The sequence below is a fragment of the Chelonia mydas genome, chromosome 1 (assembly GCF_015237465.2).
Source record: "Chelonia mydas isolate rCheMyd1 chromosome 1, rCheMyd1.pri.v2, whole genome shotgun sequence".
NCBI lineage: Eukaryota > Metazoa > Chordata > Testudines > Cheloniidae > Chelonia > Chelonia mydas.
The window spans coordinates 16,195,669-16,216,954 of record NC_057849.1 but is presented as its reverse complement, the minus strand read 5'-3'; the positions used below and the strand labels follow the sequence as shown (position 1 = coordinate 16,216,954).

Here is a 21,286-nt window from a genome sequence, read left to right as displayed (position 1 = left end):
GAGGGGAGGAGCCGAGGAGCGATTACAGAAGTGATGCTTGGGATCGCACTGACATAGGGTGCAGCAGGAGGCCTGGATTTTAAAGGGCAAGGTGACAGCGACACGCCCGTCAGAACTTCTCCAGCCCCAGGACCCGATCCTGTTTTCCTGAGCTCACTGGGAGGTTTGGATGATTGTTTGTTTGTTTTGCAGTAGCACCACAGTATCCAGTCAAGGTCAGGGGCCCATTAGTAGGAGGGACGTAATACAATTACAGGCCACAGTGAGCCTTAAAAGGAGACACTAATGCAAAGAATGTGCAAAGAAGGCAGGACAGATCCCCACTCTAGATATCTGTGTAGGATTGTACCTGCTCAGCTGTCCCAAGCCGGTGAAGTTTACAGTCTAAAAAGCAGGCACCAGTCCAACCAGATGCACTGCCAGACCCACTGGGGGTGGTACCGCAGCTTATCCCATTTATCTGCCAGCGAAGAAGCTCCAACCTGCTAAAGAATTTTAAGACAATCAACTTTGTTATGACCAAGTTACTGCAAGGCCAATATTTCCAAACCAGAGCGCCTAGGGTTGCACTTCCAAACACAAACTGAGCAACCTAAACGGTAGGGGCTTCATTTACAAAGGAGTGCCGAGTGCCCAGAAATCACTAGGTGCTCAGCATTGTACAGATCAAGCCATGTATATTTAGACGCCTCAGTAGCGGGGTTTAGGATCTTAACCTCGGGCACCCGGGTTTGAACGTTTTGGCCTCAGCTTGTAAATGCATATGAATGAATTCGATACATAGAAACTAGGGCTGTCAAGCGATTTGAAAAATTAATCTGTTAAACAGTAACAGAATACCGGTTATTTAAATATTTGTGGATGTTTTCTACATTTTCAAATAGCTGGATTTCAATTACAACACAGAATACACAGTGTACAGTGCTCACTTTATATTTATTTTTATTACAAATATTTGCACTGTAATAAATAGTATTTTTCAATTCACCTCATACAAGTACTGCTGTGCAATCTCTTTATCATGAAAGTTGAACTTACAAATTGTACAAAAAAATAACTGCACTCAAAAATAAAACAATGTAAAACTTTAGAGCCTACAGGTCCACTCAGTCCTACTTCTTGTTCAGCCAATCGCTCAGGCAAACAAGTCTGTTTACATTTGCAGGAGAGAATGCTGCCCGCTTCTTATTTACAACGTCACCTGAAAGTGAGAACAGGCTTTCACATGGCACGGTTGGAGCTGGTGTGGCAAGATATTTATGTGCCAGATGCGGTAAAGATTCATATGTCCCTTCATGCTTCAACCACCTTTCCAGAGGATGTGTGTCCCTGCTGATGATGGGTGCTGCTCAATACCAATCCAAAAAGCAATGGTTGGGTTTTTCCTGAAAAATGGGATGTTTTAAAAAAAGTTATCAAAACCATCAGCGGCACGGTTAGCGAGATGTTTTTGGTTACGCCAAACCTGGGTTTTTGGGGACCAAACCAGCTTATGCAAAATTTTTTGATAAAAGTTTGAACCGTTTGGAAAAGCAGCTGGGCCTATTTTTGAACCCTTTGGAAACAAAACGACGTCAACATTTTGAAACGGTCTCAGAACGAGTTTTGCATTTTTTGCCCGCTCTCCGTTGTGGGCGGAGGGGAGCAGGCAGAGTTGGAGGGCAATGCAGGAGAAATGGGAAGGTGCTCTCTGCCCTGTGTCACACAAGATGATCTAGTGGGCCGTAAAACTCTATGATATAGTGGCAACGCTTGAAGAATGAGGCCAGGCCACAAGTGATTTTGGTTCCCCAGCCTGAGATCCTGTAAAGGAACCTGCTTGTCAGAAAGTGCTGAGGCCCCGCCCGCTGGAAATCAGCCCCCTTCATGGTGTCTCTCCAGGCACCCAAGAACCCAGATTCCCCCAAATCACTCGGGACTTTTTGTGAACTTTGGCCTGAATGCGTAACACCTGCAGGGAGGGCAAAGGGGGAGGTGATGGATTTGGAAAGAGGGCTTGGGGATAGCAAACCCAACGATGGCTGAGTGTACCCAGACCCTCTCTGGCTCAGGCTGAGGATACAGGGTCCTGCCTATGCTCTGATCTGAAGTGAGCCGCCCTGGAATGGATTGCTGACGACAATACACAGTGTGATCAGCTCCGAGGGAAAAGGCCCCACCTTGCTGGGGGAATTAGTCAGTAGCATCCAACCTACTTGCAGTATGCGTGAAGCCAGCAGCTGGAGCTCTCCCACGGACCTACCACCCATTTCCCCTGTGTGCACTCTAGAGCCTAGAGTACATGTGTGGCTGGAGAGAAGCAGCCCGAGGATCCTCTGCCTTGGACAGCGACCACTCCGCACAGCCTCCCGCAACCCTTGGATCACTAGCTAACCCCCAACTATTTAATGCCTTGGGCACTGGCCAAACCAGGGTTCCAACTGGGCCGCGAGAAGGTGCGGTACTAGGACCAGGGACCTGGCTGAGATTCTTGCCATCAATTAATTTCAACAGGCCCCGTCTGTTTGTCAGGAGCCCCTCGATTCCTGCAGCCTGGCTCTGCTCTGGGCTGGATTAATGCTTAGGCATGTGCCTCGGGCCCGAATTCATGCAGGGAGCCCAACCTGAGCGGCGCGGCGCCCCACGCACCAGGTCATGACGCCACTCACTCACATTTGGCCTGGCCACCCCTCTCCTGACGGGGGAGCAGGCCAAATTGGCCAGGCCAAACCTGAGTGGGCAGTAGGCCAGTGCTGGCCCTCCTCATCGCGGCCGTGGGGCCAGCTCCTGCACCCGGGCTCCCCCCAGTGGCCTGATCAGCCTTGCCCCACTTCTAGCAGCCTGTCCCTTCTGCGCTGCCTCGCTCGGCGACAGCCTCAAGGCCTGCACCAGGGATGGGAAGCTGCGGAGAGTTCCTGCGGGGGGTGGGGGGGAGCTGGCCAGGAGAGCGGCGGTGGGGAGACTGCGGGGGTGGGAGGTGGACACGATGGATAACGGGGCAGTGTCTGTGCAGCAGGAGCCAGTGGCCAGGGGTGCTGGAACAATTTTTAGAGTGGGGGTGCTGAGAGCCATTGAACCAAATTGTAAACCCTGCGTATGATGGAAACCACTTCAAGCCAGGGGGTGCAGCAGCACCCCCAGCATCCCCAAGTTCCAGCACCTATGCCAGTGGTTGAACAGCCTGGATAGGAGAGGGTTAACTAAGCAACAGCCGAGCAGCAGGAGCAGGCCCTGGGTTAACAGATCACTTGTGTAGCTGCGCTGGTCAGGACATAGGGATCATTTTGCCTGCCACTGAAATGCAGCCACCTCTGGGGCGGAACACAGCAGCTCTTCAACAGCACACAGCAACAATGCACAACTGTTCAGGGCAGGCAGGGAATATAAATGCATCCACAGTGCGCGAGCATCTCGATTAACTGTGAGCCTAGCCCCAGGGATGGGTTAAGCCAGGCCTGGCTCTGATGACGCGTTCACCTCCCTCTCTGGCAGTTCCTGCTCACTCACTCCCTTGTACTGGGGGCCAGAGCGGGAGGCAGGGGAACCAGGATCTCAGGCCAAGAGCAGTATTGTTGGCTGCCAGTGGAGAGCCCCACAAACAGGAGGCACAACAGCGCCACCTTGTGGACATGGGCTACAATCCTTCCCTCCATGCAGTTGCTCATGCAGATCACAGTATGAGTTTTGCACACACCAAGGAAACACCAATCCGTTTACCTCTTGTTAAATATAAGTGAGCTGTGATCCTCAGCGGGTTCTTTTAACTCACAAGCAAGGTCCTAAGTGGCTGTTGCCCAGCTGTCTAACTGATCTGCCCTCTCCCTCCTCATTGGTGAAATTCCCCACTGTGCAGAGAGACCTTTGCAATAGTTAAATCTCTCTTAAGACCTATTTGAAAGGGTTGAGGAGGGGATAAATGGTGCCCGGGGCTCATGGTGGCTCTGCACTGGAGTGAATTTCACCCTGTAATCCCAGCCAAAGATTAGCGAAATCAGCAGGTGTGGGGAAGGCTAGGGAGGTAGAAGGTAGAAGATTAGCGAAATCAGCAGCTGTGGCAGGAAGGAGATGAGAAAATGGATCCGTCCTTGTTTTCTACCTCGTCCCATGATCTGATGCATGTTTCACTCCAGAGGGGTGCCTTTCAGTGCTTCGTAATGCCATCCCTATGTGCATAGTCGTAAAGTGCTGTGGGACCCTTTGGAAAGAAATGTCCTATATATCTGTAATACGACACGTTATCCAAAGACGCCTAAGCACAACATACACTTTACAGAATGATTACAAGCAAAGCGTTACCAAGTGTCATAGGGATCATTTTGCCTGCCACTGAAATGCAGCCACCTCTGGGGCGGAACACAGCAGCTCTTCAACAGCACACAGCAACAATGCACAACTGTTCAGGGCAGGCAGGGAAGAATACTGCACCCAGTTAAACGACAAGGAAATATTCAGCTAGGAAACTGACAATGGGCTGGGATAAGTCTAACGTAAGCTGCTGAACTCCAGTCTCCCAGATCACAGGCATTCGTGCAGTTACAGCCCTGTCCCAACTCGCTCTGTTCTGATGGTTTAAACCATTAGAAGCACAGGGCTACACTGTGCACAGGTGAGACGTGGGCCCTCAAGCGACTTTCCCCTCCCTTGTGTCCCTGCATAGGTCCCAGCACCAAGCAGGCTGGTGAGTGCACAGACTGTGCTAGTGTAATTCCAACAATGGCATGAGGCACCCCCCTAAGAAGGTGAAAGTGCATACAGGGCTCCTCCCCCTCCCCCCATGTACTGGCCAGGAAGAACCATGCTGCTGCAGGATCCATGCGGGACTCCTGGCGGAAGCCCTCCTGGAGCTGGGGGAGGCTGTGCTGGTGCAGGGGTGGGACAGAACTGACCAGGTATCACACGAAGGCTCAGCCACAGAAACCTCAGCTCAGAGACAAGCCTTTGCGGGTCCCAGCGTTTGCAAAAGGAGAAGAGCAGCAAGTGCAAAGGGGGCCAGCCTCTGCCAGAGCGGGACCCCTGGCAGCTCTGAATTGCCAAAGGCATCTCACAGGGGCATTTATTTTCAGCGCTCCCACCATGGACGTGCACACACGGCTCACCGGCCATGACTGTGTGGGTCTTTTGAGGGATGGAGCCTCTGGGGTGAATTAGGAAGCTTGAGTCCCTCTTCTGGAGGGGGACTGAGGATGTGCCCAAGCCCATTGTTCTCAGGAGTGGGAGAAGTCTCCCCTGCAGGCCCAGGGGTGAGGAGGAGTGTGGCTAGACACAGCTGCTCCCTTCAGTTTCCTCCTTTCCCACTCGTCCCATAAAGGGCTGGCCAGCCAGTCTGCTAGAGGAGTTTAATGCCTGATCCCAGCAGCCTCCCCAACCCTCCCCTTACTGCAGGCAGAGTTCTGAGAGTGGCCTTAAAGCCCCAGATCCAACTCCCACAGAGCTGCCCCCCACCAGCAACAGCCCCCCCACACCCGCCCCCAGCCTTCTGCCTTCCGCCTTCCATCAGGCCCTTCCAGCATAAATTGTGGAGGCTCTAGCATTGCTGATTGTTTGGCTGTTTTAATCTCCCTCCCTCCCTCTGTAGCTCTTGAGGGCTTTTCTGGTGGTTTTATACAGTACCAGGCACACAGCAGGGCTCTGCGTATACATAGAAATGTTAGTGTTTGAGCCAGGGGAAACCAGGGGCTTAGCAAGGAGGGACTGGAACCATTTCTTGTATTGGGCCCCTCCTGCTCCTTCATGTTTTAAAGTCTCTTTATAGTATGACTTTACATTCCCCTTGATTCTACTGTAAACTGGATAGGGCAGGGAATAGTTAGCCACAATTTGTCTGTTACATATGTAAGCAAGGTCTGAATGAATTTCCCCCTGACAGCTAGCTGGGAGGGGGGGAGACTTCAGGTGCAAACTGTATTTACACCTACTCTGCTTAGATATCCAGCAGATAGAGTGGTGTTGCTCAAAGTAATCGACTTTGGTTGGTGTTGGGTTACAAATAGTTAGTATTGAATGCAGGGGTAGTGAAATGCTGTTATCAATGTTGTTGTCTTTATTGTATGAATAAAGGGGAGCAGAACTGAGCTTAACCTGTCCCAACTGAGGGGGCCACCCTCAGCTGAAAGGACCTCATTAAGCCAGGGGCTCGAAAACCAGAGCTGTGTGAAAGTAAGATAAGTAAGGACATATGTCCCAGCTAGGAGGGATGGACTGTCCCTAAGGGTCCCTGGTCTGGTTTAACTTGTTCCTGCCTGCTGTTCAAAGAAAGAACTAAATAGGCTTCATTGGGAGCCTCTTTGTTATTTTAAAATGCTTAATGAGAGCTGAAATCACTCATGGTAGGACCATGTTTCTGCCCAGCCTGCTAAGAGCTAAACATCACTAGGAGACTGACCTGCAGAGGTTACAGCTGAGAAACAGGCAGCAGCAGAAGGTGACTGAGGGGCAGCCAGTGGAATGAGCAGCTGGCAGGGCAGCCAGCCAGGGCAAGTGCTCAGAGGGTGGAGCAAGCAAGGTGCCCTCTTCCTCGGGTAAGAAGTGAACTCACACAGATGCATCTCTAAACGCTGGGTCCTCTCTGACCAAGGACAACCACTGTGAGTGTGGCAGGGTGAGGGAGCAGAGGAGGGCACAGTCAAGGAACTTTTGGTTGTAGAACTCAAGAACACCAGGCAGAAGACTCTGCCCCACGCACCCTGGGGTTGAGGTCCTGCTCACAGTTTTAGGTTTAGGAATCCTGCTTGTGGCATTTTCCCTAATTAACGTCAGGTGACTTCCCTCCTTTCATTAAAAATTTCTTTTCTACATTCAGACTCTGTGCTTGCGAGTGGGGAAGCATTGCCTCTCAGAGGGGCCCAAGGGTGGTGTGTAATTTTCCCAGGTTACTGGGTGGGGGCTCAAGCCGGTTCCGTGTTGTATTGTTGAAAAGGAATCTCTAGATGTTGAACCTGGCCCTGGTTGCTGCTGGCTCCACCTGGCCGAAGGGTTATACATACTCACCATGATATAATAATCAATAATCCTCAGAGTGTGTGCTATTGGTGTGGGACTCACTTCATTCACCTCTTTGTCTCTTTGCAGGGATTCCTCTGGTGGCAGTTTCCTTCCTCTTTCATGGAGGCGCCCGCTGGGAAAGGCCTGCTTTGTGAAGGTGGCTTAATTGGGGAAGAGGAGAATTGAGGCTCAAAGGCAGAGGGCTTTCTGGGAAATGTAGTCTTAGGCTGAAAGCTCAACTATGGGAAACGGACATAGGGGCCTGATTTGATTCTCAGTTACACCGCTGTAAATCTGCGGTAACTGTATCAACCTCAGTGGCATGCGTGAGTGCAGAATTTGGGTCTCTAACTTGATGAAGGCACTTTCCCGGAATTAAAGAGGCGTGGTTTTAGTTCACACTGTCACCAGGTTGCATCATCACTGGGTTTTGTGGTCTGCTACCATCCAATTTGTAAATTCTCAGCCCTCTTTATGAATTACACCTGTGTGTTCTGCTGCGACAGTAAGGCATGCGTCTATGCCAACGGTCCCCAAACATTTGAGGGTTGCACTCCCCTTACACTGTCCATGCCCCCACCCCCCCAGGGATGCAGCCAGGGGTAAGGGGCCGAGGCTGGGGCTGCAGCTGGGCGCAGCCAGGGGCTGAGGCTGGGCTGTGAGTGGAACCGCACTGAGGCTGGGGAAGGGGCCAGGAGCTGAGAACATGGCTGGAGGTGGGACCAGAGCAGAGCTGGGGTGCCCACCCCCCCAGGGGATGCACCCCACAGTTTGGGGACCTCTGGTCTATGCCATGCCAAGAGTTCTAGACCACTATGATATCCAAGGTAACTCAGCCAATCACCACCCTTACTGTACAGCTAATCTGCATGCAATAATTTCATTGGTTGCATGAGGGAGACTGCAGAGAGGGTGGATTACCTGGCCCAACTGCCCATTCAGCATAGCATAGACAAGAAGCCCAAATACACACACAGCCCCTCATTGCAGCATGCACCCACCCCCTCCCAATTCGCCACCTACACAAATCTTCCAAGGGTGTCACTCTGTTTGGATGTCACATTGACGCCCAGCATGTCAGCTGAGTCAGCCTGAAGCAATGCAAACAGCCACCGGCCGGGCTGAGAGCTCTTTTGGTTACAGTATCACCAGGTCCAAACACCACTGGGAGACTTCAGTGGAGTATTGGCGTCCAAAGGGTCCCTGGCAGTTGATCAGACAAAGTGGGGTAACAGCCATGTGGGGTATCAGAAGGTGTGCTGGGGGCAGCCCCGTGCAAAAACTTCAGGGCACATGTGCGAACAGCAACACTGCCCCTACAGCCCACCACATGGACACGAGCTCGCCATTATTGGTGTTGTGTACACACAAGACGTTACAAAGTACACTCGGGTGACAGCATGGGCTTTCAGCTATTAGTCTATATTTAAGCGCCTGACTGGAAGTGGCCTGGCTGTCAGAGGTGCTGAGCATGTCTATCTTCCACTGACTGTAAAGGCAGTTGGGTTTGCTCCAGGGTGGATATAAATCAATTTAAAAAAAAATCAGATTTTTAAAATTTAAATTGGATTTTTTGATAAAATGCTTTTTGAGGGAAAAAAACCTATCTAAAGATAGTTTTAATTAAGATACATTATAGCTCAAAGATATCTCATCATGGAATAGGGATTATAAATTCTAATTCTATGGTATGAGACAATATATTCATGGAATGTTTAAGGAAAGTTTTGTAAATGAGTTCCAATAGTTCATGGATTAGGGACCCAATTTTATGAGGTTCCAGAGGCTTCTGTATAGATTATTTAGGTTAATCTTTCTATCTACCCAGTGGGACTCAGTACTCAGTCTAGAAGATACCATTAGAGATGCTTAGTTTTGCTGTTGAAGAAAAAAAATACATAATGTTGTTGTTTTAGTTAAATAAAACAATTTAAATGTCTGTCTGGTGATGTTCTCCTCCTAATGCAGCATGGCAAGAAAATCCTTCCAATATTAATGATTAACCTGTTGAATTGGAGATAGTTCACCTCCCAGTGACTTCATAAATATCTGCTTCAATTACCTTTGGTAAATGAAATAACCAAACAATCATTCATTTTCAGATATAGCTGTAAAACAAATCTGAAAAGTTTTCAAAATAAATCACTTTAAAAATGTATAGTGTGTACCTTCTAAAAATGAAACCTACATCTATCTCTGAGTTGTGAAGAATATGTATTGAGGTTATAACAACCAATAAGAATGCACTTTTATGTAGAAATCCATGATAAACTCGAGTCTTCCTGACTAGTGATTTAAATCAAATCCACCCTGGTTTGCTCAGCACCTCTGAAAGTTGGACCGCTTTAGTTCCTGTGCCTAACCATGGGCCCCCAATGAAAATGTCGACGCTGCTGCCCACATGGCAGGCCGTGATGCCTGAGCTGATTTCACTTTCTCCGCTAGATGGATTTGCTGCCCTTTTTGAGTGTCCCCTTGAAATAGCTTCAGGGGTCGGAAGGCAAGCAGCCCATTTCCCCATCTCTGGTGGCTTCAGGGGAACAGGCAGCAGAGCAGCTTCCCTGCTGCACCTTCTGGGGTATCTCCACCTCACTCACTCCTGCTGGTGTAGGGGTGGTGAGGGTCCCTTCCTGCCCCCTCCCCATCTCAGAGCTCCATCCTGTCTGGGAGGGATGCAGGGGCTTTTCTGCCATCTCCTTTCTTCTGCCTCCATGAGTATGACCAGGGCCTTCGCCTTGAAGGACTTTACCTGTTTTTTTCCCCAAGTGGGGAGGGAGACTTCTTTCTCCTGTTTGCTCCCCTTCCCTATGGGGCAGAGGGGCTGCAACACGAGGGCACTCGGTTTCCTCCTGTGACTCTCCTGCAATGGAGGCAAAGTGGGAGGGAGTGTGGCGTGGGGGCCCAGCAGTGCGATGGAAGCATACAGTACCGTCATGAGAGTTTGCTGGCTGTAAGCTCATCAGATAGTCCAGGCAATTCCTCCAGTAGCTCTACAGCGATCCACCAACACTTAAAGGAAAATGCCCAAAGTCTCCTGGCTTTCAGAAGGCCCCCACAGCATCCTGTCCCTGCTTCTTCCTCTGTGACCGCCGCTTCGGCACGTAAATAAAAATTTGTGGGGGGTAGAAGGATGAAATCACCGGGAGCTGCAGCTACTCCTGTCAGGGCTACCATGCAGCTCGCTGGTAGTAATAGGGCCGCAGAATGTAGCACTGCACAGATTCAGACGCTGCCAGGGGAAACCCCCCCAGGGGCACATGAATTACACTGGTGGCCTCTCCTGCCTCTCGAGCAGCCCAGAATTAGGGCACAAAGGGGGTGCACAGAACAGAGTCTCACACATAGTGTGGGGGCAGGGATCCATTGCCACTGGAATGCTGCTTTTCTGGCGTGAGAAAAGGAGTTACCTTTAACCACCGCAGCTCTTACCTGGACCCGATCCACATTCTCCAGCAGGTCTGTCTGTGCCATGGCCGACTGCCTTTCAGGAGGAGAGTTCTGGGGACTGGAAAGTTACACCTTGACACCGTGTGGCTCGTGGCCAGGTACACAGTGTAAGGGTTTGCTCTCAGATGAGAAGGCTGCTCCCCAAATCTAGTCCTCCCCGCACATTCCCTTTCCCCGTTGAGTGAATGTTTATTAGTGTAATCGGGTGTGCATACCGGTAGCTGTTTACTGACTTCACCTTAAGATCATGCCCGTGACTTGGCTTGAATTAAAAGCTGGCAGAGAAATCAATTCGAAATGGAAGTTTATTGAAAAGAATCTAAAACTGAATACCCAATCCATACAGTAGCCCTTGAGTTTGTGAAAGGGTTATGGAAGACCACGATATTTGGAACTGAGGGCATTCAAATAAAATATATGCAATTTATTTATAGAAGGTACAATCTGTACAATTTTGGCTTTTTTTTTTTTTTTTTAACTGCATGTTTGGACTGCTCTTTGATCTGGTACAGCATGACACTTGGATGCTTTCGGTATACAAAGACATTTTCCCAGCCCATTTTAACACATAACACACCACAAAGTTTTATGTAATAAAGTGCAATACTGGATTCTTTGTGAGGAATGAAATGATTGATGGAAATAGCAGGCATTAAATCAAAGACAGCTCCTAGACCAACGAGGCTGACTATAAAGTGCTGATCTGTCACCCCAAAAAACAAACAAACTAATTTAACTTAAAACTTCTATTCATGTTACTGAAGTGGAAAAGACAGCAACATTTACAATGGAATGTCAATAACTCCACTCCCAAATCTGCTTTAAAAGTAAAAGAGATCCAAATAAATGATGTAAGAAAAGATTCTTCTGTGGATGAGGAATAAAGCCTACTTCTTAAATTTTGTTTCTTAAGAGAAAGAAAAACTGACCTAAAAGGATTACAAATATTAAGACATTTTGGTCCTGATACAATATGATGAAATTAAAAAGGCCGTAAAAACTCATCTTTCCTGTCATTATGGCTTGCTTGTCTGTAAGAAATAGACAAGATAGTTTGTGTATTGTGTAACTTTCCCTAGGAGCTAGTTCAGTGGTCCCCAAGCTTTTTCACTTGCACTCCCCCCCCTCCCCGGGCGGGGCAGGAGGTAAGTGGGGCAGGACAGGGGAGAGGGAGCTGCGCTCCAGAGGTGGGGGGGGGGGTGTGTGAATGGGGCTGGGCGGGGGAGGGGGAGCCACACTCCGGAGGTGGGGGGAGGTGAGTGGGGCATGAGGGGGAGGGGCAACTGCACTGTGGAGGTAGGGGGGTGACTAGGGTAGGAGTGGGAGGGGAAGCCGTGCTCTGGAGGTGGGAGGAGGTGACTGGGGCAGGACCGGGAGGGGGAGCTGTGCTCCAGAGGTGGGGGGGCGGGCAGGGAGCCATCCCTGAGTGCTCCTCCGGGCTCCAGCTCTTCCTGCCCCCGGTGGCAGAGGCCAGTTACTGCGAGAAGCCAGACAGTGTCTGGGCGGTTGGACCTGGGCTGGAGTGGAGCTGGGGGCAGAGCGGGGCTGGATGGTGCTCCCCCCCTGACCCCCCCAGATGTTCCTCTGCACCCCCCTGGGGGGCACACCCCACAGTTTGGGGACTACTGAACTAGTTAAAGGGGCCAGATTGGCTTTTCCATTTCCCCCTCTCCCAATTATCAATGAAAGACTGGGGTTGATACTTGGTAATGTAGACCACACACAGCTGGAAGTGAGACAGCAGGCACTGGGTGGTGCAGCCATGAATCTCCGCCTGCCCAAGGAGGATGGGATTCGCTGTTTTGGAAAGACTGGACATTTTCTCCTTCCAGCTGCTGTACAGCCAGTGTACAAACCTGGGCCCACTGTGCATACAAATGACCATGTACATTTACACCACTTAGAATCATAGAATATCAGGGTTGGAAGGGACCTCAGGAGGTCATCTAGTCCAATCCCCTGCTCAAAGCAGGACCAATCCCCAGTTTTTGCCCCACATCCCTAAATGGCCCCCTCAAGGATTGAACTCACAACTCTGGGTTTAGCAGGCCAATGCTCAAACCACTGAGCTATCCCTCCCCCCCTGTTATCCACTTTTCTTAGATGCCTCTACAGATATGTGATTAAAGGAGACTTCACTGATGATGAATTTCCATACGGTTGTCTAAAACCAAGCAAGTAAATCGAAGAGGCATATTGCTTGGTGGGACCAATCTGCCCATCTCTGGGGGTGCGCGACATCCCCATGTAAACAAACAGCACCAGGGCATCCCACTCTGGCTGTCACAGAATGTACCATATGCCCAGTGCTTTCACACCGGCACAAACCACTTTAGTATTGGCTACAAATGATGCCTCGTGTGAGGAAAAGAATCATTTTGGTTCCCAAAAAGGCACCTTGTTTAACGTTGAAAACATAAGACTGGCCCCTTCAAGTGTGATGCATGCATAGTTCATACACTCTTGCAGATGGTATATATACTATATATATTTTATATTCACATATATGGCTCCAGAAGAAGACTCCTTGAGAAGCTAGACATTGGTGAGTTTGCTACTGCTGAGCAGTCTCACAGCAATGCTTCCTGAAATGCCACTGGATTTTTTGTTCCCCTTGTCTTGGAGATGAAGGGTTTGCTGTGACAGACGGTCATCAGGGTCACCAGTTAGGGCCACCTGGCCCAGGAACTCGTCACTTATAATGTTATGGTTCCAGACCTAGAGAAACAAAACACAAAATGGGTGCTGTTCCTGTTGGGCCACATGCAGGCTTTCTGCTGCAACCTATTCTGCATGTACAAACATCTGCACAGGGTATATGGGATGCCTTTATCATTCTATTCTTGCTGTTATTGATTAGTTCTCTTGCAGTAGCACCGAGAGGCCCCAGATGAGATCAGGGCCATATTGTGCTGGGTGCTGTACATACGAGAAGCAAGACAGTCCCTGAACTGAACAGCTTACAGTCTAAATAGACAAAACGGACAAAGGGTGGAAGAAAGGAAGTATAGTTATCTCCGTTTTACAAATGGGGACTTGGGACACAAAGAGACAAAGTGACTAAGTGACTTGCCCAAGGGCGCACAGGAAACCTGTGGGGACCAGATCTCCCTGAACTTAACCTCTAGACCAGCCTCTCTCTCCACCTCTGCAGCTGGTGAATCTTGATCTTCCTCCACTTTCGAAATGGTCACTGGGCTAATCATTTTCCTGGGTGGATGAATGGACTTTTTAACCCTTGTCACTGGCCACACAGAGGGTATTTTAATAACAATGTGATGACTTGTGTCCTTGCCTCTCCCAGGATTAGATACACACCTCCTCTGATCCCTGCGGGCTGGGGTCGGAACGACAGCATGGAAGCGTTGTAAGTGACTACAGGAGCTGAAAGGCAGTGGAGAACCAGACCCCACATCCCTTTTGTTTTTAGGGCTCCCTGAAGAGGCTATACTTGATGTGAAAAGTATCTGTAGTACCTCATAATGAGCCAACTCCTGAAGCCCTTACCGAGTTCTTAGTACTGAATCCAAACTTGGGCAAACTCCCATTGACTTTAGTGGGAATGAGATCAGTGAAGAGCTTAGTAAAAAGGCTTGACAATTTGGCCACTAGTACCTACGCATTGTCTAAAGCACCAGACCTCCTTAAGCCCACATTTCTGCTTAAGAACTTGACAAATTAATACTTTTCACTTAACACGTTAAATAATTGAGCCTCACAATCCCCCAGGAAGCAAGTATGAGTATCACCGTTAGACAGGGAAACTGAGTCACAAAGTATTAAGATGAAATAGCCAATGCTGCCCTGCAGATCAGGGAATAGAACCTGAGTCCCGCTGGCTCCCCACAGACTGGCCTTCTAGTCACCTGCACAATGATGGGCTGTCCTGCCTTCTTGCGATAGAAGAGACCTTTCACATCAAACTCTGGAGCCAGGGTGTTTTTCTGCACTGGAGATCGAATTTTGTTCCCTTCGCACTTTATGATCACGTACGGGTCTGCTCCTGGGGAGAGGAAAGAGAATTTACCTCCTGCTGCAGCTAACATTATTCCTCCCAGCCCTTGCTTGGGTCACTCCTGACAGTGGGTATTATAGTCTATAACCCACAAATGGCAGCAGGAAATCAAGTGAACTCCGTAAAATGGGGACAGTGATGCTCGCCCACCTACGCAATGTCCTTTGAGATCTACAGATGTCAGGGGCCAAGGTTCATTTGCATTATGCATGATGTCACCTTGGATGTGGGCTAGCGGCTGAGCAAACCAGCTGGTTCCCAAACAGTGAAGTGACAACATCACTGTAACATACAAGCCCAGATGTTCTGAACTGACTAGTGATTTTGGGTGCCCAGCTTGAAACACTCTGAAGAGGCCTGATTTTCAGACAACGGGTGCTCAGCACATTCTGAAAATCAGGGCTCTTTCAGGTGTCTCCTGCTGGGCCCTCAAAATCACGAGCTGCTTCGGAGCATCTTAGCTGAGGACCGTTGCAAAAAATAGCCCCATAAACATGAACAGAAGAAAACACACCACGGCCACATTGCAGTGCAATTGTTACCAGTGCAAGGACCTCTCTTCACTACCCAGTGAAAAGGATAAGCACACAGAAGTGAGTGTTTGTTGCCTAGTTACACTCTGCATGATACCACCAGAGCTATTTAGCTCTTAGAAGGCAAGACCCTACAAAGTGGCAGGCACTTTCTGAGAGGGGCTGAGCACCCTCAATGCCCACTGACATCGGTGCAGCTGAGGGCACTCAACACCTTGCTGAATTGAGCCCACAGAGCATTTTTCATCCATAGATGTCAAGACACTTTATAAAAGGAGGTAAGAACATAAGAACGTCCACACTGGGTCAGACCAAAGGTCCATCTAGTCCAGTATCCTGTCTTCTGACAGTGGCCAATGCCAGGTGCCCCAGAAGGAATGAACAGGTAATCATCAAGTGTTGCCCATTCCAAGCTTCTGGCAAACAAAGGCTAGGGACACCATCCCTGTCCATTCTGGCTAATAGCTAATGATGGACCTATCCTCTATGAAATTATCTAATTCTTTTTTGAACCCTGTTATAGTCTTGGCCTTCACAACATCCTCTGGCAAGGAGTTCCACAGGTTGACTGTGCATTGTGTGAAAAAATACTTCCTTTTGTTTGTTTTAAACCTACTGCCTATTAATTTCATTTGGTGCCCCCTAATTCTCGTGTTATGAGAAGGAGTAAATAACACTTCCTTATTTCCTTTCTCCGCAGCAGCCATGATTTTATAAACCTCAATCCTATCCTCGCTTAGTCGTCTCTTTTGTAAGATGAAGGATCACTGCCCCGTTCTATAGATTGGGCAACTGACTTACCCAAAAGTTATAGGCAGACCTGGGGAAAGAACTCAAGTCTCCTACCTCCCAGGACACGCCTTAACCACTGGACCATGCTGCCACCTATAGGAACTTTGTAAGGAAAAGTGGTACCCAGGTTTCTACCCCACAGTCCACCAACTTGCACAATCTAGCCCTAAATGCAGAGGGCCAAGGGCTACCTTTGACTTGCAAGTGCAGTGTAATGTGGAGTCCCAGCCTTGTGCTGGATCACTGCATAATATGCTTTTATTGCTTGCGGGACAATCAAGGGACAAATTATCCCAGCTCATTACTTGTTCTCAGTCTCGTCTAGGTACAAGGCTTCCTCACGGTGAGGGCCTTTGGAGATGGACCAAGCTGTGTTCGATCCCTGCAGTGCTTCCCACACATCTGCTCACTGATTGTAGTTTATCTCACAACCCCCACTTGCCTTTGGAATGAACCCTGGCTAAAACCGAGCTCTGGGTTCCGCTCTCACAGGTGCCCATCAAGGGGAACGCCAGTGAAGCCAATGGAGCTGCACTGGGGTCGAGGCAGTGCGAGAGGAGACTCGGGTCCTTGGCCTGTCCCACCGCAGACACAGCCTTCTCGGAGCAACCTGTGAGGCTCGCGGACAGCCGGTTGCTAACACCGGCCGGAAGTGACTCATTTGCTCTCACTGCTTTGGTGGCTTGTGGGCTTTGGGAAAAGCTCGATTTTACTTGAGACTGACAGCAAACGACACTCGCTCCATCGCTCAAGTCCCAAATGCCACCTCGGCCCCGTGGGACTGTGGAGGCCACGGGGTGAATTCCACCCAGGGTCGGTAACAATAATGGGGCGGGGGAACGCTTGGCGTGCGAGGTACGGCTAGAGGGTAAGGCCGGGTTTGTTAAGTAACCAGGCGTGTGTGCGCTCAGCATTGGACAAGACCCAGAAAGGAGACGGGCTCTGCCTTGAAGAGTTTCCAATCCAGCAGAGCAGACAGGACACAGGAGGGCCCCCGGAAGAGGAATACATTCGGAGGGGCTTTAGAAAAAAACGGTTACCTACCTCTCGTAACTGTTGTTCTTCAAGATGTGTTGCTCGTGTCCATTCCAAGTAGGTGTGTGCGCGCCGTGTGCACGGTCGTCGGAAGGTTTCCCCTTAGCAGTGCCCATCGGGTCAGCTGCGGAGCCCCCTGGAGTCGCGCTTTCATGGCGGTGTATATAGGTCCCTGCCAACCCGCCACCTCTTCAGCTCCTTCTTGCCGGATACTCTGACAGAGGGGAGGCGGGTGGGTTGCGGAATGGACATGAACAACACATCTCGATCAACAATGACAGGAGGTAGATAACCGGTTTTTCTTCTTGGAGTGCTTGCTCATGTCGATTCCAAGTAGGTGACTCCCAAGTCTTACCTAGGAGGCGAGGTCGGAGTTCATGGAATCGCTGATTGTAGACCCGCTCTGCTGAATGCTGCATCGTCTCTAGCCTGCGGCATAATGGCAGTGTGAGACGTAAAGGTGTGGATCGACGACCACACCGCTGCCTTGCAGATGTCTTGAATAGGAACTTGTGCCAGGAACGCACCTGAGGATGCCTGTGCCCTTGTGGAGTGTGCCGTCAGCACGGGGGAAGGTATCTCTGCCAAGTCATAGCATGCCAGGATACAGGACATGATCCAAGAAGAGATCCTTTGGGACCAGACTGGAAGCCCTTTCATCCGCTCTGCAATTGCAATGAAGAGTTGCAATGATTTTCAAAATGGCTTCGTTCTTTCAATGTAGAAGGCTAATGCTTATCTGACATCCAGGGAGTGGAGCTTTCTTTCCCTGTTGTTAGCGTGCAGCTTAGGAAAGAACACAGGAAGAAAAATATCCTGATTCGCGTGGAATTGAGAATTGAGGCACAAGTGGTGTTCTCGTCCATCCTCCCTGTGGAAGGAAAAGGCCTGGGTAGAGACCGTCGAATCGTGGAAGTCAACGACTGGCTACGCAGGTGGTGTCGGAGAGAAGGCTTTGGATTCTTTGACCATGGGATGGTGTTCCAAGAAGGAGGAGTGCTAGGCAGAGATGGGCTCCACCTAACGAAGAGAGGGAAGAGCATCTTCGCAAGCAGGCTGGCTAACCTAGTGAGGAGGCCTTTAAACTAGGTTCACCGGGGGAAGGAGACCAAAGCCCTGAGGTAAGTGGGGAAGTGGGATACTGGGAGGAAGCACGAGCAGGAGAACGCGAGAGGGGAGGGCTCCTGCCTCATACTGAGAAAGAGGGACGATCAGCGAGTTATCTCAAGTGCCTATACACAAATGCAAGAAGCCTGGGAAACAGGCAGGGAGAACTGGAAGTCCTGGCACAGTCAAGGAATTATGATGTGATTGGAATATGATTGGTGGGATAACTCACATGACTGGAGTACTGTCATGGATGGATATAAACTGCTCAGGAAGGACAGGCAGGGCAGAAAAGGTGGGGAAGTTGCATTGTATGTAAGAGAGCAGTATGACTGCTCAGAGCTCCGGTATGAAACTGCAGGAAAACCTGAGTGTCTCTGGATTAAGTTTAGAAGTGTGAGCAATAAGGGTGATGTCGTGGTGGGAGTCTGCTATAGACCACCAGACCAGGGGGATGAGGTGAACGAGGCTTTTTTCCGGCAACTAACGGAAGTTACTAGATCGCAGGCCCTGGTTCTCATGGGAGACTTCAATCACCCTGATATCTGCTGGGAGAGGAATACAGAGGTGCACAGACAATCCAGGAAGTTTTTGGAAAGGGTAGGGGACAATTTCCTGGTGCAAATGCTGGAGGAACCAACTAAGGGCAGAGCTCTTCTTGACCTGCTGCTCACAAACCGGGAAGAATTAGCAGGGGAAGCAAAAGTGGATGGGAACCTGGGGGGCAGTGACCATGAGACGGTCGAGTTCAGAATCCTGACACAAGGAAGAAAGGAGAGCAGCAGAATACGGACCCTGGACTTCAGAAAAGCAGACTTTGACAACCTCAGGGAACTGATGGGCAGGATCCCCTGGGAGAATAACATGAGGGGGAAAGGAGTCCAGGATAGCTGGCTGTATTTTAAAGAATCCTTATTGAGGTTACAGGGATAAACCATCCCGATGTGTAGAAAGAATAGTAAATATGGCAGGCGACCAGCTTGGCTTAACAGTGAAATCCTTGCTGATCTTAAACACAAAAAAGAAGCTTACAAGAAGTGAAAGATTGGACAAATGACCAGGGAGGAGTATAAAAATATTGCTCAGGCATGCAGGAGTGAAATCAGGAAGGCCAAACCACACTTGGAGTTGCAGCTAGCAAGAGATGTTAAGAGTAACAAGAAGGGTTTCTTCAGGTATGTTAGCAACAAGAAGAAAGTCAAGGAAAGTGTGGGCAACTGACTGAATGAGGGAGGCAACCTAGTGACAGAGGATGTGGAAAAAGCTAATGTACTCAGTGCTTTTTTGCCTCTGTCTTCACGAACAAGGTCAGCTCCCAGACTATTGCACTGGGCAGCACAGCATGGGGAGGAGGTGACCACCCTCTGTGGAGAAAGAGGTGGTTTGGGACTATTTAGAAAAGCTGGACGAGCAAAAGTCCATGGGGCCGGATGCGCAGCATCCGAGAATGCTAAAGGAGTTGGCGGATGTGATTGCAGAGCCATTGGCCATTATCTTTGAAAACTCATGGCGATCGGGGGAGGTCCCAGACGACTGGAAAAAGGCTAATGTAGTGCCCATCTTTAAAAAAGGGAAGGAGGAGGATCCGGGGAACTATAGGCCAGTCAACCTCACCTCAGTCCCTGGAAAAATCATGGAGCAGGTCCTCAAGGAATCAGTTCTGAAACACTTAGAGGAGAGGAAAGTGATCAGGAACAGTCAGCATGGATTCACCAAGGGCAAGTCATGCCTGACTAATCTAATTGCCTTCTATGACGAGATAACTGGCTCTGTGGATGAGGGGAAAGCAGTGGACGTGTTATTCCCTGACTTTAGCAAAGCTTTTGACACGGTCTCCCACAGTATTCTTGCCAGCAAGTTAAAGAAGTATGGGCTGGATGAATGGACGATAAGGTGGATAGAAAGCTGGCTAGATTATTGGGTTCAACGGGTAGTGATCAATGGCATCAAGTCTAGCTGGCAGCCAGTATCAAGCGCAGTGCCCCAAGGATCGGTCCTGGGGTTGGTTTTGTTCAATATCTTCATAAATGATCTGGAGGATGGCGTGAATTGCACCCTCAGCAAGTTTGCAGATGACACTAAACTGGGAGGAGAGGTAGATACGCTGGAGGGTAGGGATAGGATACAGAGGGACCTAGACAAATTAGAGGATTAGGCCAAAAGAAATCTGATGGGGTTCAACAAGGACAAGTGCAGAGTCTTGCACTTAGGACAGAAGAATCCCATGCACTGCTACAGACTAGGGACCAAATGGCTAGGCAGCAGTTCTGCAGAAAAGGACCTAGGGGTTACAGTGGACAAGAAGCTGGATATGAGTCAACAGTTTGCCCTTGTTGCCAAGAAGGCCAATGGCATTTTGAGATGTATAAGTAGGGGCATTGCCAGCAGATCGAGGGACATGATCGTTCTCCTCTATTCGACATTGGTGAGGCCTCATCTTGAGTACTGTGTCCAGTTTTGGGCCCCACACTACAAGAAGGATGTGAAAAAATTGGAAAGCATCCAGCGGAGGGCAACAAAAATGATTAGGGGTCTGGAACACATGACTTATGAGGAGAGGCTGAGGGAACTGGGACTGTTTAGTCTGCGGAAGAGAAGAATGAGGGGGGATTTGATAGCTGCTTTCAACTACCTGAAAGGGGGTTCCAGAGAGGATGGATCTAGACTGTTCTCAGTGGTAGCAGATGACAGAACGAGGAGTAATGGTCTCAAGTTGCAGTGGGGGAGGTTTAGGTTGGATATTAGGAAAAACTTTTTCACTAGGAGGGCGGTGAAGCACTGGAATGCGTTACCTAGGGAGGTAGTGCAATCTCCTTCCTTAGAAGTTTTTAAGGTCAGGCTTGACAAAGCCCTGGCTGGGATGATTTAGTTGGGGATTGGTCCTGCTTTGAGCAGGGGGTTGGACTAGATGACCTCCTGAGGTCCCTTCCAACCCTGATATTCTATGATTCTATTATACATTTGGGGGAAAGGCCGGGTGCAGTCACAGCTGCACCCTGTCCTTATAGAAGCCCGTATATGTGGGTTCCAAAGTTAAGGCCTTAAGCTCAGACACCCTCTTGGCTGCCAGCAAGAATGCTACTTTCCAGGAAAGGCAGAGGAGGCAGCATGTTGCTAAGGGCTCTAAAGGAGGTCCCTTCAGCCTACAGAACACTAGGTTGAGATCCCATGGGGGAATTGCTGTCTGAGGGTACAGCCTATCTAATCCTTTGAGGAAGTGGCCCACCATGCGGTTCGCGAAAACTGAGCGACCGGCTGAACAGGGCTGGAAAGCTGAGATGGTGGCCAGGTGCACCTTTACTAATGATACCGACAGATCTTATTGTTTCAGATGCAGCAAATAGTGCAGGATAAAGGGAATCAATGACTGTAAGGGTGGAGTGTCTTTTTGTAATGC

At 49.6% G+C, this 21,286-nt stretch overlaps 1 protein-coding gene across 6 annotated transcripts in view; it reads right to left on the bottom strand.

Moving 5' to 3' along the window:
- Window positions 1–10,701: 10,701 nt before the first annotated feature.
- CAPN5 (calpain 5) overlaps window positions 10,702–21,286 on the bottom strand; it is a 137,636-nt gene continuing 127,051 nt past the window's right edge. For all 6 annotated transcript variants that reach the window (XM_037884804.2, XM_037884735.2, XM_037884598.2 and 3 more), the window contains 2 exons: window positions 14,274–14,410; window positions 10,702–13,125 (listed from right to left, as the gene is read on the bottom strand). In XM_037884804.2, coding sequence (XP_037740732.1) covers window positions 12,943–13,125; window positions 14,274–14,410 — 320 coding nt within the window. In that variant the 3' untranslated portion in view covers window positions 10,702–12,942. The remainder of the gene's footprint in view (window positions 13,126–14,273; window positions 14,411–21,286) is intronic.